The sequence below is a fragment of the Petromyzon marinus genome, chromosome 60 (genome assembly GCF_048934315.1).
Source record: "Petromyzon marinus isolate PM22_M1 ecotype Great Lakes invasive population chromosome 60, UKy_Petmar_22M1.pri1.0, whole genome shotgun sequence".
Classification (NCBI taxonomy): Eukaryota; Metazoa; Chordata; class Hyperoartia; order Petromyzontiformes; family Petromyzontidae; genus Petromyzon; species Petromyzon marinus.
In genome coordinates, this window is record NC_133726.1 from 5339736 (window position 1) to 5356393 (window position 16658).

General features: G+C 56.5%; 1 protein-coding gene across 4 annotated transcripts in view; it reads right to left on the reverse strand.

Moving 5' to 3' along the window:
- Nucleotides 1-10897: 10897 nt before the first annotated feature.
- LOC116955640 (uncharacterized) overlaps nt 10898-16658 on the reverse strand; it is a 148435-nt gene continuing 142674 nt past the window's right edge. For 2 of the 4 annotated variants that reach the window (XM_076053290.1, XM_076053293.1), the window contains 5 exons: nt 16246-16323; nt 15459-15612; nt 13264-14306; nt 12565-12696; nt 10898-11803 (listed from right to left, as the gene is read on the reverse strand). In XM_076053290.1, coding sequence (XP_075909405.1) covers nt 11621-11803; nt 12565-12696; nt 13264-14306; nt 15459-15612; nt 16246-16323 — 1590 coding nt within the window. In that variant the 3' untranslated portion in view covers nt 10898-11620. The remainder of the gene's footprint in view (nt 11804-12564; nt 12697-13263; nt 14307-15458; nt 15613-16245; nt 16324-16658) is intronic. The other 2 variants (XM_076053289.1, XM_076053292.1) reach the window with 2 other exon arrangements.

Sequence of the window (16658 nt, forward strand, 5' to 3'; positions counted from 1 at the left end):
TGTTGGCCGTAAGCGATAATCGAACTCGGGTCGCCGGGTTCGTAGCGCAGCGCAGCGCTAACCACTGCGCCATGAAGTGGCTTATCGTGTGGAAATGTGAAGTAGCCAAATACTCTAAATACGTAATACTTGTACATACTGGACATCTGTGAAAAATAGCTTTATAGCTCATCGGATTCCTCCGGTGTAAATATTCTGCCTTAGGCCCCATCCCTCCTCATTCGGCTGATCGTGAGAGGTGGCGACGATTTGAGGAGGGTGGGGGGGAGAGTTGGAGGCCTCCATCCAGCAGTGGATAGACAACGACGCGAGAGCGATGAACTTCGCGAGGGGAAAGAGAAGCGCGCGCGACTGTGGCCGAGTGAGAACACAGGCATCTTTATTATTAATATAATCGTCGTCGTCGTTGTTGTTGATGTTGTTGATACTCGAGCGCGGCACCCAACGGGGCCCATTCGCAAGCGGCCACCGACAAAGCCGACAGCGACGACGAATGCGTCACTCTGTCGCCCACAACGCCGTGCTTCGCCGCCCGCCATAGCAACGTGGAATTAACACCGATCATTGTTTTTTGTTTGTTCCCGAGAGAGGGGCGGGCCAGGTGGGGGGGGGGGGGGGGGCAACAGCTGAGCTGAGCAACCACCCCTCCTGTGCCCACCTCCTCCAGGCATATGTTGAGCAGGTAGGCCCACAGGTAGACCCACAGGTAGACCGACAGGTAGACCGACAGGTGACCCACAGTTAAGCCCACAGGTAGACCCACAAGTAGGCCCACAGGTAGACCTACAGGTAGGCCCGCAGGTAGACCAACAAGTAGGCCTACAGGTAGACTTACAGGTAGACCTACAGGCAGGCCCACAGGTAGACCCACAGGTAGGTCCACAGTTAAGCCCACAGGTAGGCCCGCAGGTAGACCTACAGGTAGGCCCGCCGGTAGACCTACAGGTAGGCCCACAGGTAGGCCCACAAGTAGGCCCGCAGGTAGACCCGCAGGTAGGGCTACAGGTAGTCCCGCAGGCAGGCCTGCAGGTAGACCCGCAGGCAGGCCCACAGGCAGGCCCACAAGTAGACCCACAGGTAGGCCCACAGGTAATCCCGCAGGTAGGCCCACAGTTAAACCCACAGGTAGGCCCACAGGCAGGCCCACAGGTAGACCCACAGGTAAGCCCACAGATAGACCCACAGGTAAGCCCACAGGTAGGCCCACAGGTAGACCCACAGGTAGGCCCGCAGGTAGGCCCACAGGTAGTCCCGCAGGTAGCCCCGCAGGCAGGCCCACAAGTAGACCCACAAGTAATCCCGCTAGTAGTCCCGCAGGCAGGCCTGCAGGTAGGCTCACAGGTAGGCCCACAGGCCCGTGTTTTGGCCAGTTGGCATAAGGCAGAAAAATATTTGTGTAAATAGGACGATAACGATGATCTTTTGGCAGACGTGGCAAAACGTAGGCGGGCAGGCACACAATGGCCAGCTGTTTCATGGAAGCACCGCCGCTAACTTTACCGGAATAGCCACTTCTTCCGAAATCCTTTCCACTCTCCACCCATCCCGTGTCCCCTGTGCAGCCCTGAAGAGTCTTAACGTTTATTTTGTTATTATTGTTGTTATTCTTGGTTCTTTCGGTAAAGTCACGTAGAAGGGAAACATTGAAATACACACCTGATGATGATGATTGCTTGTGTTGCAGTCGAAACGTCGTGAGAATTGTATTGTTTTATATTTTTATTATTTTATTGTTTCCCCTTCTACGTGACTTTACCGAAAGAACCAAGAATGTTTATTTTGTTGTTGTTGTTGTTTACTGCGGAACGCTAAAACGCACAAGGGAATGGCCTCCACCCCTCCCCCCGCCACCCCCTCCCGTTATCCGCGGCAATGTATCGCAGATCCTATTATCCGCGAGGCGTATCCGCGGTGTTCACTCCTCCGCTCGTCTCTCGGAAAGGAACGGTGATAAAATTGGGACGCATTTGTGAAAATGCGCATCAACAACAATGGGAGCTCTGCATGCCGGTGAGAGAGAACGGTGAGTCGGTCAGTACCCGCGGATAAGGAGTTCGTGGAGCTGCGGCGCGATTCCACTCAACCGCGTGGAAACTTGCGGATAACAGGAATGCCGTTCCAACGCAATGCAGCACGGTACTGAATGAGGGGGGAAAAAAAGCAACCTCGGACAATCGCGGATAACGGGACGAGTAAGTGGCGCGCGATCACACTATTACAGCGGATAATAGGAGTCGCGGATAACAGGGGCCACGGATAATAGGAGTTCTGCTGTGCATACGGACGGACTGTGTAACAACATCTCGTGGAGAAGAAAACATCATTCTGACATTTTGTTAATAAATAATTGGGGGGGGGGGGGTTGCCCCCTCCCTTCTTTGGAAAATTCGACAAATTGATTTTTTTTTTTAACAAGACGCTTCAATTTGTCAGGCCCGAACGCAGCGCCCCGTATCTGTGTCTCGCGCGAATATCCACTCGATGGCGAGGAGAGATAATTTCAATTCATCCTCCTGGAAGTTGCCTCCGAACGAAAGACCAAATCGCTTAGTCGCATGAATAAATAATAACACCACACGCGCACAACCACCCCCTCCCCACCCTCCCCACCACACCACCGTCTTAAATTACCGCAGCCGACATCCTATCACATACAACCTTTTTGCTCTGTACAAAATATTCACGGCGGGTTTTAATTGTATTATTATTTATACACGAGTGGCAAACGTACGTTTGAAGAAAATAAAAAAATATGACTCGCGGTACGTCGGTAGCGGTGTGGCAGCTCATTTTGCAGCGTGTTGTAATTTTTTTCTTTTGAAACGTAGAATTTGCTGCAAATTCACGGCACGACCAGCTGCCAAGCCGCATATATTTACACGGGTGAATTGATTTCACGCGTTGCTCGGCAAGTGACTCGATCGTAATCGTCGCCACCGTCGTCATCGTCGTCGTCACTGTTTGTCCAACGATTCACATCTCCGCGAGAACGTTTATTATTCCACGTCATGCAGCGAGCGTGCAGCTATCGAGCGCGCAGGCGGTGCAACTGCGCCGGCAAACCTCACGGGGTCAGAGGTGAGGGCCCAGGGGCCCAGGGCAATCACGCTCCGCCGCCGATGATCGTGCACACAGACCCCCACGGATGCACACAGAGACTCGTAGACATACAAGACCCCACTGACTTTACACAGAGGTTCACAGATTCACATGGAGACCCGTACGCTTACATACAGACTAAATGCCTTTGCGTCGTTATCGGCCAGAGCTTGCCCCGCAGCTCATTTCTCAGGCGAGACCTCAAATATAGCTTGCGCAGAGTACAGACGACGCGCAAAGACACATCCACCGCTTGGCTTCATGGTCCATTGGGGAAAGTGCTGTCAGCGAGCAACCTATTAAGGCCGGCAGGGCGCACGAGGCTGCGCGTGGCCAGCACCACGCCGATGGTTTTACACAGGGCACCAGGCACTCGTTTAAGGCTGAGTCAACCTAGAGGAGGAACGTGATGGGTTCCGATAGCACCCGCCGCTGACCTCGAGCGTGGCTGGGAACGGAACGGGCGTGCCGGCCACCGCGACTTCGATTATGGAGGGCCCGCTCCCGATTCAAGGCGGCCCACCGGTGCGTTGCAGACGCCCACAGCGGGACAAGCGACCCCGCTTTGAGCGGGGACTTTGGGGGGCGTCTCGCTGCGATTTGCCGTCCAGTGCAACTCCGTCCGTGAGAAGAGTTTGCCGTCAATGCATCAACTTGAACATGAATCGAGCCTGGCCGGTTGGTCAATTTATCTCTGGCGCGCGCGCGCGTGTGTGCGTGTGTGTGCGTGTGCGTGCGTGTGCGCGCGTACATATCGAGGGCGTAAATTCCGCGGTCGGTGCTGTTGCAGCCTCTATCGTGGCCATCGTCCATGTTTTATCCACTGCTGGATGAAGGCCCTTTCCCCCCCCCGTACCGCCACGATCCATTTCATCTCCCCACGCATTCGCGGGGATCGCCCGGCGCTCCATCTCCGCGGTGGGACGAGGGTCCTCGATGTCCGTCACGGTAAACCGAGCGCCTCGCCGAGCCATCCTTGGACACGCACGCGTCCCCACACTGCGCAGCCGCACCCGGAGTAACACCCCCCCCCCCCCCCCCCCCCACCGTGCGTACGGGGAGATAACACCCCGGAATAGATTGGAGAACCCACGTCCTCACCTAAGCCCGGCTCCCTTTGTCGTGCACATGATCCACCCTCACTCGTCAATCATGCAGGGTGCCACGGTGGCTAGGAGATGTTCACTACCTCGCCGGGTGTACAGGAGACCGTGGGTTTGATCCCGACCCAGACGCCTGCTGCTGTATATTTGGAGTTTGCGTTTCTCTCTCATCATCATCATCATCACGGTGGCTAGGAGATGTTAACTACTTTGCCTGGTATGCAGGAGGTAGTGGGTTCTTTCCCGACCCTGACCCCTGCTGCTGCTGTATATTTGGAGTTTGCGTGTCTCTCTCTCTTTTCCCGTGGTCGCGTGGATTTGTCTCCGGGTCCTCCGGGGGTCTTTCCCCTCCACATTTAGAGTCAACGTCACCACGCGTTTAGAGCATTTGGCCGCTGGTAGAAATGTCCACGTGATGATGATGATGATAAGCCACTTCGTTGAGCTATCATCTGTGATGGCCAGGTCGCTTCTGAAAAGGAGCTACACAACTCTGTGTTGCCTGACCTGGTAACAACAACGTTGTTTTGCTACAACGACACCTACTTTGCTGTTCTGCACTATGCATCCGTATGTTTACAACAAAGCGTGAATGTTTGGACAAGTTCATTAAGGATTGCTGGATGTAGTTATATATTAATCGTGTAATTATTTGATATATAAAGGTTTCAAATTATATTTTTATATATTCTTGGTTCTTTCGGTAAAGTCACGTTGAAGGGAAAAAAAATAGTAAAATATATAAAACAATAAAATTCTCACAACGTTTCGACTGCAACACAAGCAGTCATCATCAGGTGTGAAAACCAACGGCAAGAACATTTGAAACGTCGTGAGAATTTTATTGTTTTATATATATTTTATTATTTTATTGTTTCCCTTCAACGTGACTTTACCGAAAGAACCAAGAATATGAATCACTGCAGTCAACGAAAGCTTTAAATCAAAAGATATTTTTTTTCTTGAATTTTTGTTTTGAGAAATGTTTTAAAGTTTGGAAATAAAAAGGAAATCTCTCAAATAACTCCTCACCCTCCCCCTCGCACGCTCAACACCAGCGCAGTTGTTCTGAATGGGCCTCTAGGAAGGGCAAGTGAGGTGCGGGAGACTGCAGATTTGCGAGGAATTATATGGGGTGATTTTTATAATTGTATGGGCTTTTTCAAATAATTATATGGGTTTTTTTTTAATAATTGTATTTTTTTATTGTATGGGTTTTTTGGAAAAAATTTTTTGGTGTTTTTTTATAATTGTATGGGTTTTTTTTTTAAGAATATGGATTTTTTTACTGGTAGGAACGAAGTTGTAAACTGAGTGTACCAGCCTGCAATAGATTAATGTGTCCGTCCGTCCGTCCCCTTTCAATACTTTAATGAAGTGAAATCTCGTGATGTTGGGTGTAAAATCAGCAATAGACAGCGCAGAGACTTGAAAAATTCCAATGTTCCTACCAGCCCACCCTGCAGGGACCTGTTATAATTGTTTGGGGTTTTTTTTTTACAATGTTTTTATTTTAAATAATGACCTGGGTTTTTTTTTAAGTACAACCCAAATTGGGGAGGGGGGTGGATGATGGAGAGCGGAAACAGCTGATTTGTACAAATTTAAATTAAGTGCTGATTATAAAAAAGAAAATAAGAAAATAAACATTCGTTTTGGCAAGTGTGGTTATTTTGTCATCGTCACGAGCAAGTCATGCGCCGCGAGGTTAAGTCAATCATCACGTTTGATACGACGATCACGCGCGCTTTCGTTCGGCTTGCAATTTCCGTGTATAAAAGTGCAATTTTTGTGCAATGTCGTTATCATCATTATCATCATTACTATTACTGATGTCAATAAATCGTGTTACAGCGCTCGCTTTTTCCGTTAAGATCCCGATCATTATTTAGGTTTTTTTACCCTCCCACCGGTTCGCAACGGAACGGGGGTGGCTCGTCACGCGGTGGCTCATCACGCGGTGGCTCGTCACGAGCAACCTCGTCACCCGGTGGCTCGTCACGCGGTGGCTCGTCACGCGGTGGCTCGTCACGCGGTGGCTCGTCACGAGGTGGCTCGTCACGAGGTGGGTCGTCACGAGGTGGCTCGTCACCCGGTGGCTCGTCACGAGGTGGCTCGTGACGAGGTGGGTCGTCACGCGGTGGCTCGTCACGAGGTGGCTCGTCACGAGGTTGCTCGTCACGAGGTGGCTCGTCACGAGGTGGCTCGTCACGAGGTGGCTCGTCACGAGGTGGCTCGTCACGAGGTTGCTCGTCTCGTGGTGGCTCGTCACGAGGTGGCTCGTCACGAGGTGGGTCGTCACGAGGTGGCTCGTCACCCGGTGGCTCGTCACGAGGTGGCTCGTGACGAGGTGGGTCGTCACGCGGTGGCTCGTCACGAGGTGGCTCGTCACGAGGTGGCTCGTCATGAGGTGACTCGTCACGAGGTTGCTCGTCACGAGGTGGCTCGTCACGAGGTGGCTCGTCACGAGGTGGCTCGTCATGAGGTGACTCGTCACGAGGTTGCTCGTCACGAGGTGGCTCGTCACGAGGTGGCTCGTCACGAGGTGGCTCGTCACGAGGTGGCTCGTCACGAGGTTGCTCGTCACGAGGTGGGTCGTCACGAGGTGGCTCGTCACGAGGTGGCTCGTCACGAGGTGGCTCGTCACGAGGTGGCTCGTCACGCGGTGGCTCGTCACGAGGTGGCTCGTCACGAGGTGGGTCGTCACGAGGTTGCTCGTCACAAGGTGGCTCGTCATGAGGTGACTCGTCACGAGGTTGCTCGTCACGAGGTGGCTCGTCACGCGGTGGCTCGTCACGCGGTTGCTCGTCACGAGGTGGGTCGTCACGCGGTGGCTCGTCACGCGGTGGCTCGTCACAAGGTGGCTCGTCACGAGGTGGCTCGTCACCCGGTGGCTCGTCACAAGGTGGCTCGTCACGAGGTGGGTCGTCACGAGGTGGCTCGTCACGCGGTGGCTCGTCACGAGGTGGCTCGTCACGAGGTGACTCGTCACGAGGTGGCTCGTCACGAGGTGGCTCGTCACGAGGTGGGTCGTCACGAGGTGGCTCGTCACGAGGTGGCTCGTCACGCGGTTGCTCGTCACGAGGTGGGTCGTCACGAGGTGGGTCGTCACGAGGTGGCTCGTCACCCGGTGGCTCGTCACAAGGTGGCTCGTCACGCGGTGGCTCGTCACGAGGTGGCTCGTCACGAGGTGGCTCGTCACAAGGTGGCTCGTCACGAGGTGGCTCGTCACGAGGTGGCTCGTCACAAGGTGGCTCGTCACGTGGTGGCTCGTCACGAGGTTGCTCATCGCGTGGTGGCTCGTCGCGAATTTCCCCGCCAAAGTGCCTTCCAAACGGTGCGCTTTTGTGCCACACTGCGCTCGCTCGTTAAACCATAGCCGCGCATTTTATGGACTCGATTAAGAGATCTGTTTTACAAGGGCACATTTTTGGGGGGAGGGGGAGGGTGGGCATTCATGCATGCGGCAGATTCATTTAAACAGAGCCCCCCACCCCCCTCCCTCCCCACTCACCCTACACCTCCCCAGAATTCAAAGTATGCCAAAGTTACTCTGACAGGCTCAGCGACCCGTTCCAGGCAACAACAACACAAACCGTCATCTTTTTATTCGTGCCCACGAGTTTGCGCGCGGATGTTTTAGCGACGATCCAGAGGCGTGGGTGAACCGCAGACGATCGGGGAAGGCGGCCGGACACGCGGCGCCGGCAAATTGCCCAAGCTCTGAGGTTCGACATTTGGATGCTTTGGCCAACTCCGTGAATGAGTTTTAAAAAGCCACCGCTGGAAGCGCCGGCAATCGTCGGCGACCGGAAACGCGTAAGCCATGCGGCATCACATTTTTTTTTGTATGCATGTTGAACTTCTTTCACACCGTACGTAGCCAACCGTGCCATTCGGAGGTGCGGGGGAAGGAGAACAACAAGCTAAACACGAAAAAGCAGTTTTAAAGAAATGAGTGTGTCAATCTAGATGATGATTTAAAGGTGCACAGCTCTCAGTGGCTTCCTAATAACGGAAGAGCGTTCCAGACGTCCGCAGAAGCGCGTCTGAAAGCGCCGCGCGATGACGATGCGGCGATCACCGCTTTTGTTTAGTGGCTGAGCCAAAAGTCGCTGCTGCTGCTGCTGCTGCTGTGAGGATGACCGGAGCTCACGCGGTGGTGGTTTATAGATCCTTTACGACATCAGCGAGGTGTTACGGTTCATTTGTGGCGAGCACTTTGTGTGTGTAATGACGGAACACTTCGTGATCGTCGCATAAAACGCCACAAGTCCAAAGCGTATTCGACCGCACGCCATGCACATCGCAGACAGCCATGGTCCCGACCGACGGTACAGCATCGTGCCGTCTTCGCGACCGCCGTAGGCTCTTCGAGCTCCCTGCGAAGGTGACAGAGCCAGAATCGGACTATTTATTCTTACTGGAGGAATCCCAAGGGCTACAAAGCGCTTCATCACCAGATGTCCAGTAGCGACGTTTTGGACCCCCCCCCCGGAAGTTCCAGTGACCCTCTCGCTCCAGATGGGTCACGTTGGCGACGGCGTGACCCCTTGGAGGCGCGACCTCACGGACGGTGCCGATGACCGAGCCGCCCCCACCACACCCCGGTGCACTCGGACCACCGTGTCTCTCCGTGCCCCCCGTCTCGTTCATCAGGACCTCGACCACGCCCCTCGTCGTCGCTTGAAGCCACCCAAGGCTCTTTTGGCCCCCTTGCGCTTGTAACCTTGAACGACGCAAACTCAACCCCCGATTAAGTTGGGAGAGACGAATGGAATTCAAAAGAAGCTCACAGGCAAACGCCACCTTAATGTGAAAGACCCAACGCAGAAGATCCCTGGGGTTTGAACGTCCCCCAGAGTTCGCGGTCCACTCTAAACCGCATACACCGCACAAAGCATGGCAGCATTAGATGCGGATACCTGACGATGCACAAATGGGGAAATAAAAAAAACTCCTCCGGTAGTAGTGTGGCGACTGTGGGTCATCCAGAACGGACCGGAGTACAACATACGTCGACGCAATGGCCCGATCCACAAACACGAAGGAGACATCACAGCGATGATGCACCACTCCGCTGCTCCTGATGCGGTTATCTGGGCTCGACCACCTGCATGTGAAACTGCAGTCGTTGTCCCTCCGTCTATATCAGCAGCCGTACGTGAGAAGATTCGCGAACCAGCACAGTTGAAGCTAAAGGCACAGCGCCCTGCAATTGCTTTGCTCACGCGACTGCTGGCGGACGTGTTCCTCGGCTCGAAGAAGTGTTCCTCGGCTCGAAGAAGTGTTCCTCGGCTCGAAGAAGTGTTCCTCGGTTCGAAGAAGTGTTCCTCGGCTCGAAGAAGTGTTCCTCGGCTCGAAGAAGTGTTCCTCGGCTCGAAGAAGTGTTCCTCGGCTCGAAGAAGTGTTCCTCGGCTCGAAGAAGTGTTCCTCGGCTCGAAGAAGTGTTCCTCGGCTCGAAGAAGTGTTCCTCGGCTCGAAGAAGTGTTCCTCGGCTCGAAGAAGTGTTCCTCGGCTCGAAGAAGTGTTCCTCGGCTCGAAGAAGTGTTCCTCGGCTCGAAGAAGTGTTCCTCGGCTCGAAGAAGTGTTCCTCGGCTCGAAGAAGTGTTCCTCGGCTCGAAGAAGTGTTCCTCGGCTCGAAGAAGTGTTCCTCGGCTCGAAGAAGTGTTCCTCGGCTCGAAGAAGTGTTCCTCGGCTCGAAGAAGTGTTCCTCGGCTCGAAGAAGTGTTCCTCGGCTCGAAGAAGTGTTCCTCGGCTCGAAGAAGTGTTCCTCGGCTCGAAGAAGTGTTCCTCGGCTCGAAGAAGTGTTCCTCGGCTCGAAGAAGTGTTCCTCGGCTCGAAGAAGTGTTCCTCGGCTCGAAGAAGTGTTCCTCGGCTCGAAGAAGTGTTCCTCGGCTCGAAGAAGTGTTCCTCGGCTCGAAGAAGTGTTCCTCGGCTCGAAGAAGTGTTCCTCGGCTCGAAGAAGTGTTCCTCGGCTCGAAGAAGTGTTCCTCGGCTCGAAGAAGTGTTCCTCGGCTCGAAGAAGTGTTCCTCGGCTCGAAGAAGTGTTCCTCGGCTCGAAGAAGTGTTCCTCGGCTCGAAGAAGTGTTCCTCGGCTCGAAGAAGTGTTCCTCGGCTCGAAGAAGTGTTCCTCGGCTCGAAGAAGTGTTCCTCGGCTCGAAGAAGTGTTCCTCGGCTCGAAGAAGTGTTCCTCGGCTCGAAGAAGTGTTCCTCGGCTCGAAGAAGTGTTCCTCGGCTCGAAGAAGTGTTCCTCGGCTCGAAGAAGTGTTCCTCGGCTCGAAGAAGTGTTCCTCGGCTCGAAGAAGTGTTCCTCGGCTCGAAGAAGTGTTCCTCGGCTCGAAGAAGCGTTCCTCGGCTCGAAGAAGCGTTCCTCGGCTCGAAGAAGTGTTCCTCGGCTCGAAGAAGTGTTCCTCGGCTCGAAGAAGTGTTCCTCGGCTCGAAGAAGTGTTCCTCGGCTCGAAGAAGTGTTCCTCGGCTCGAAGAAGTGTTCCTCGGCTAGAAGAAGTGTTCCTCGGCTCGAAGAAGTGTTCCTCGGCTAGAAGAAGTGTTCCTCGGCTCGAAGAAGTGTTCCTCGGCTCGAAGAAGTGTTCCTCGGCTAGAAGAAGTGTTCCTCGGCTAGAAGAAGTGTTCCTCAGCTCGAAGAAGTGTTCCTCGGCTCGAAGAAGTGTTCCTCGGCTAGAAGAAGTATTCCTCGGCTAGAAGAAGTGTTCCTCGGCTCGAAGAAGTGTTCCTCGGCTAGAAGAAGTGTTCCTCGGCTAGAAGAAGTGTTCCTCGGCTCGAAGAAGTGTTCCTCGGCTAGAAGAAGTGTTCCTCGGCTAGAAGAAGTGTTCCTCGGCTCGAAGAAGTGTTCCTCGGCTCGAAGAAGCGTTCCTCGGCTTGAAGAAGTGTTCCTCGGCTAGAAGAAGTGTTCCTCAGCTCGAAGAAGTGTTCCTCGGCTCGGAGGCAGTGCCAGAAAGTCCCTTCGGGAAAGTATTTTTTAGCGACTTCTTCCGGGGGCCGCTGGCAAGACATCTCTGAAGAGGCGTGAGCGAGCACCCCACACTTTACCCCACCACCACCATGACTGCTGCTGTATATTTGGAGTTTGCGCGTCTCTCTCTCTCTCTCCCCGTGGTCGCGTGGATTTTTCTCCGGGTCCTCCGGTTTTCCCCCTCCACATTTACAATCGACGTCACGCGTTTTGGAGCATTTGGCTGCAATAAACGTCCACGTGATTGGGCCACTTCGTTGAGCTATCATTTGTGGATAGCCAGGATGGCTTCTGAAGAAGCGCTACAGAGCTCAGTGGAGCCTTACCTGGTGAGATAAAAAAAACGTTTAGTTGAGTTTTAGTTTTAACTTTCGGGCCGAACGTGTAGCGCCAATTCAGTAACACCGAAGGCTTCGACCATTGACCGGTTCCCCGCGCATCCTCGTCACCTCCTGGGATGAACGGCGCTCGCACCGGAGTGCCTCTCGAAAGGCCCTTTGACCGTGGGCAGCAGGGGGCGGTCGTCCCTCCCGGAATCCTTCACTTCTCCCAGGGTCAGCTGATCCACGATGTCGTCGCTCAGCCCGTTGATGTACACGGAGCTGACCGATTGGTCGGAACGGAGGATCTGTCGAACGGAGGTGACGGGAGCAGCGATTAAAAACGTCGCCGCGTACATCTTAGCGGTTGCGCGCGTACCGGCGCGATGTCCGACGTTTCGCATTACGTGCTTCGGAGCGAAACGCCAGGAATTGCGGCAACACCACACGCGCTACGGCCCAAATGTACCCTGAAGTGCGCACGTGATGTTTAGACAAACCGCACCAGGGACCCATTTAAAGCTGAGTTAACCTAGGTGCCACGAGTTGACTGACTGAGATTTCTGCAATCTAGCTCTCCATTGGAAGACAAAGATCCCCCGTGTAGCCTTAACAGACTGTTGGGGCAAGTGCTGTTAGCGAGCACCTGTGAAGGCCGGCACGGCACACGGGGGGGGTGGGTGGCCAGCACCAACGCCCGGCCGCCTTTGTCTCCCGAGTTGCGATGTTAACACACCGCACCAGGTACTCATTTGAGGCTCAGTAGCCCTAGGGGAGGTCCAGGACCGGTTTAAACAATCGCCACAGGTGTTGGCCGTGAGCGGCAATCGAACCCGGCTCAAAGTCGGGTTCGTAGCGCAGCGTAGTAATTGCTTCACCACCGCTCCCCATTGCAAAAACAAAGACACCCCCGTGTGGCCTTAACGGACTTTTGGGGCAAGTGCTGTGAGCGAGCAGCGCCTACTAAGGCCGGCACGGTACCCATTGCAGACACACACGTGCACACGCACGCGGGTCGCACACACGCACAAAAAAGACCAAAACTCACGCCCGCAGGGCCCGGCCTCACCTGCGCGTGCGCCAGCCGCTTGTGCCAGCCTAGGTGCAGGTCGTCCAGGCTGGCCGCCACCGCCCTGGACTGCACCCCGAGCTCCTGCGAGAAGCGGAGGACGAGGGAAACCGGCACGGAGCCGCATCCACGCTGAAACACATTGGCACCGACTCGCCTCGGTCGCTCGCTCGGATACAAGCCCCGACGAACACCGCTCCGGTTCAGGTTTTGCAAAAGCCGCAGACAATTATTATTATTACTGCTGTTATATTTTTTGTTTGACAAACGTTATTCCGGTTCAGTATCGATTCGCAGGCCTTGCTAGGACCAGGCGCGCGACAGAACCGTCGAGCCGAAACGATCGCAGCTGGCACGTTGCTGAAACAACTTCACTTGTTGGTTGTTGTTGTTGTTGTGAATGTTGTGAATGTTGTGAATGTTGTGATTGTGATGTTGTGTATCACTACCCCGAATGCTACCACAACCCCTATCACTACCCCAACATCTCCTTAACCACTCCCACCTGTCACCACCAAAACTACACCACCACCACCACTTTTCACAACGACCCTGCTCTTCATCACCCCAGCCGCTATCATGCTTTGCAACAATTGTCATCGTCGGTAGGCAAAGCACAAGACAACGCCCCCCCCCTCCTCGGGGCGGGAGTCGAACCCGGGGTGTCCCTTCCCGGCGCGGGGGTCTGCGAGCGTTCACCTTCTCGGCGCACCGCTCCGCGCCCACGACCTCCCCCTCCGGCTCCCTCTGCAGCAGAATCGCCGCCAGGTCGTTGGGCGCCGGCGGCCACGCGGAGCCGTCGGTCGCCCAGCCGCCGTCGCCGTGGGAACTGTTGGGGCGTGCGTGGCGGTGGTGGTGGAGGTCGCGGAGGTCGTGGTGGTGTCTGCCTCCGACTCCGTCGACGCTCTCCGTTCCGCCCCCCGCCGCCCTCTCCGAGTCCGCCCCGGGGGGGCCGCGCGACATCGCGGGCCCGTCGGCGTCGCCGCGCCGGTCGGCACGCTCGGCGAGGTTCACCACCTCCACCGCCTCCGCCGTCGTCGTCGACCGGCGGTGCCTGACGGCCTTCTCCTCCTCGTCGGTCGCGGCGTCGTCGGCCTCGCGAGAAGTGGCGCCCGCCGCCGGCGGCTCCGCGACAGCCTCACCGTTGGGGTCACCACCGGCCGGATCGACCGCCGCCCCCGCCGCCCCCGCCGCCCCCGCCGCCGCCTTTGCTCCCGGCCCGTCCGAGGAGGCTGCTCCGGGCGTCGCTGCCGTCGACGTCACCGCATCGGTCGGCTCGATCGCGGCCGCGTCCGCCGCGGTCTGGCGTGCGGCGACGTCCTCCCCGCACGCCCCGAGGTCCCGCTGCTCGTCGCGACGATGACGATGACGGTGGCGGTGGTGGTGGCGGCGGTGACCGGGACTCCACCAGACGCCCTGCGGGTCGCGACTCGGGGCCGTGGCGCGGCGCGCGAGCCTCCGCTGCCACCTGCCGAACTCCAGGAGGTGCTCGATCTTCCGCACGTCGTCCAGCGACCAGGACCGCCTCGCCGGGCCCCGCGTCTCCGCGCCGCCGCAGCCCCACGCGGCGGCCGGGGCCGGCCCTCGGCGCGAGCCGTCTGAGAGGCACCGGACGCCCGCGCGGCGCCGCGGGTCTTCGGCGGAGCGGCCCGGCGAGCGGTGCCAGGCCGTCGCTAAGGCCGACGTGCCGCGGTGAGCGGCGTCTTGGTCGAACGACGCGTTCCTCTGCCGGCCGTGGTTGTCTGGCGAAAAACGCACCGGCCCTGCGGATTAGCGCGGTTGACTTACGTACGGTGGGTGCGGATGAAGTTCGACGTGTGTGTGCGTGGGTGCGTGTGTGTGCGTGGGTGCGTGTGCGTGGGTGCGTGTGCGTGGGTGCGTGTGTGTGCGTGGGTGCGTGTGCGTGGGTGCGTGTGCGTGGGTGCGTGTGCGTGCGTGGGTGCGTGTGTGTGCGTGGGTTTGTGTGCGTGGGTGCGTGTGCGTGCGTGGGTGCGTGTGCGTGGGTGCGTGTGCGTGGGTGCGTGTGCGTGCGTGGGTGCGTGTGTGTGCGTGGGTTTGTGTGCGTGGGTGCGTGTGCGTGCGTGGGTTTGGGTTTGCGTGTGTGCGTGGGTTTGCGTGTGTGCGTGGGTTTGTGTGTGTGCGTGGGTGTGCGTGGGTTTGTGTGTGTGTGCGTGGGTGCGTGTCTGTGCGTGGGTACGTGTGCGTGCGTAAGTGCGTGTGCTTGCGTGGGTTTGCGTGTGTGTGTGGGTGCGTGTGTGTGCGTGGGTGTGCGTGGGTTTGTGTGTGTGTGCGTGGGTGCGTGTCTGTGCGTGGGTGCGTGTGCGTGCATGGGTTTGTGTGTGTGCGCGTGTGTGTGCGTGGGTGCGTGTGCGTGCGTGGGTTTGTGTGTGTGCGTGGGTGCGTGTGTGTGCGTGGGTGTGCGTGCATGCATGGTTGCGTGGGTTCGTGTGTGTGTGCGTGCGTATCGGATCAACTTTAACGAGAGTCATCTGATTCTATTGTTGTGCAAGTCTGAGTGGCCCCACAGTGGAGGAGCGAGTCTCAGGAACCCCACGGCAGAGGTGTAAGCCCAAGAGGCCCACAGTGAAGGTGTGAGTCTGAGTGGCCCCACGGTGGAGGAGCGAGTCTCAGGAACCCCACGGCAGAGGTGTAAGCCCAAGAGGCCCACAGTGAAGGTGTGAGTCTGAGTGGCCCCACGGTGGAGGAGCGAGTCTCAGGAACCCCACGGCAGAGGTGTAAGCCCAAGAGGCCCACAGTGAAGGTGTGAGTCTGAGTGGCCCCACGGTGGAGGAGCGAGTCTCAGGAACCCCACGGCAGAGGTGTAAGCCCAAGAGGCCCACAGTGAAGGTGTGAGTCTGAGTGGCCCCACGGTGGAGGTGGAGAGCCGCCCGTACCGCGTTCGTCGGCTCGCAGGAGGGCGGCGGCGGTGAGCAGCTTGGCACGGTGCTCGTGGTCGAGGACTCCCATCTCGTCCAGGTCTTCCGCGTCCAGCAGGCCCAGCGTCTCCAGGTCCTCGTAGCCGCTCCGCGTCAGCAGCCCCGCGTAGTCCTGCAGCGCGCCGGGAGGGGAGAGGGGGCGATGACGCACGCAAGTCAGTCGCTCGCTCGCTCGCTCGCTCCGTCACCCACCTACCCAGCCAGCCATTCGCTCATTCACACATTCACCCGCAGCGCCGCGTAGTTCTATAGCACGCGGGGCGACTGTCATTGTTATCGTCTTTATTGTTACCGTCATCGCCATTGTCATCGCCGTCGTCATCGCTGTCGTTATCACCATGGTTGTCGCTGTCGTTATTGCCGTCGTCATCGCCATGGTAATCGCCGTCGTCATCGCTGGTATTATCACCATGGTCATCGCCGTCGTCATCGCCGTCGTCATCGCCATGGCAATCGCCGTCGTCATCGTCGTCGTCATCGCCATGGTCATCGCCGTCGTCATCGCCGTCGTCATCGCCATGGCAATCGCCGTCGTCATCGTCGTCGTCATCGCTATGGTCATCGCCGTCGTCATCGCTGTCGTCATCGCCATGGCAATCGCCGTCGTCATCGCCATGGTCATCGCCGTCGTCATCGCCGTCGTCATCGCCGTCGTCATCGCCATGGTAATCGCCGTCGTCATCGCCATGGTAATCGCCGTCGTCATCGCCGTCATCTTCGTCGTCGTTGTGAGCCGGACGGTCACCTGCAGGTGAATCCTCTCCAGCAGTTCCAGCACCGTCTTGGGTTTCGTTTTTTTGCGACGTGAGGAACCTTTACTTTCCTGGCGACAAATACATTATAACATTATTTTAATATATTATAAAATGATTTAAACATACTATAAAAACATTTTTTTATATATATACGTTAAAACACAGTCTCCGCGTATCAGTACACATGTGTGTGGTCCGTTTTGTTTATCACTTTATTGCTCGAGTTTGCGAGCGAGATTGGGGGCAAGGAGTCGGCCAATGAGACCCAGAAAGTTCGAAACCGAACCCAGCGTCCGCTTCTCCGGAAGACGCCCCGACGGGATGACCCCCACCCGGCCTTGTTACATTTTACTTATACATTTATTGTGCTCAGCCCCAGGACAGCTCCGTCCCAAAACCCCAC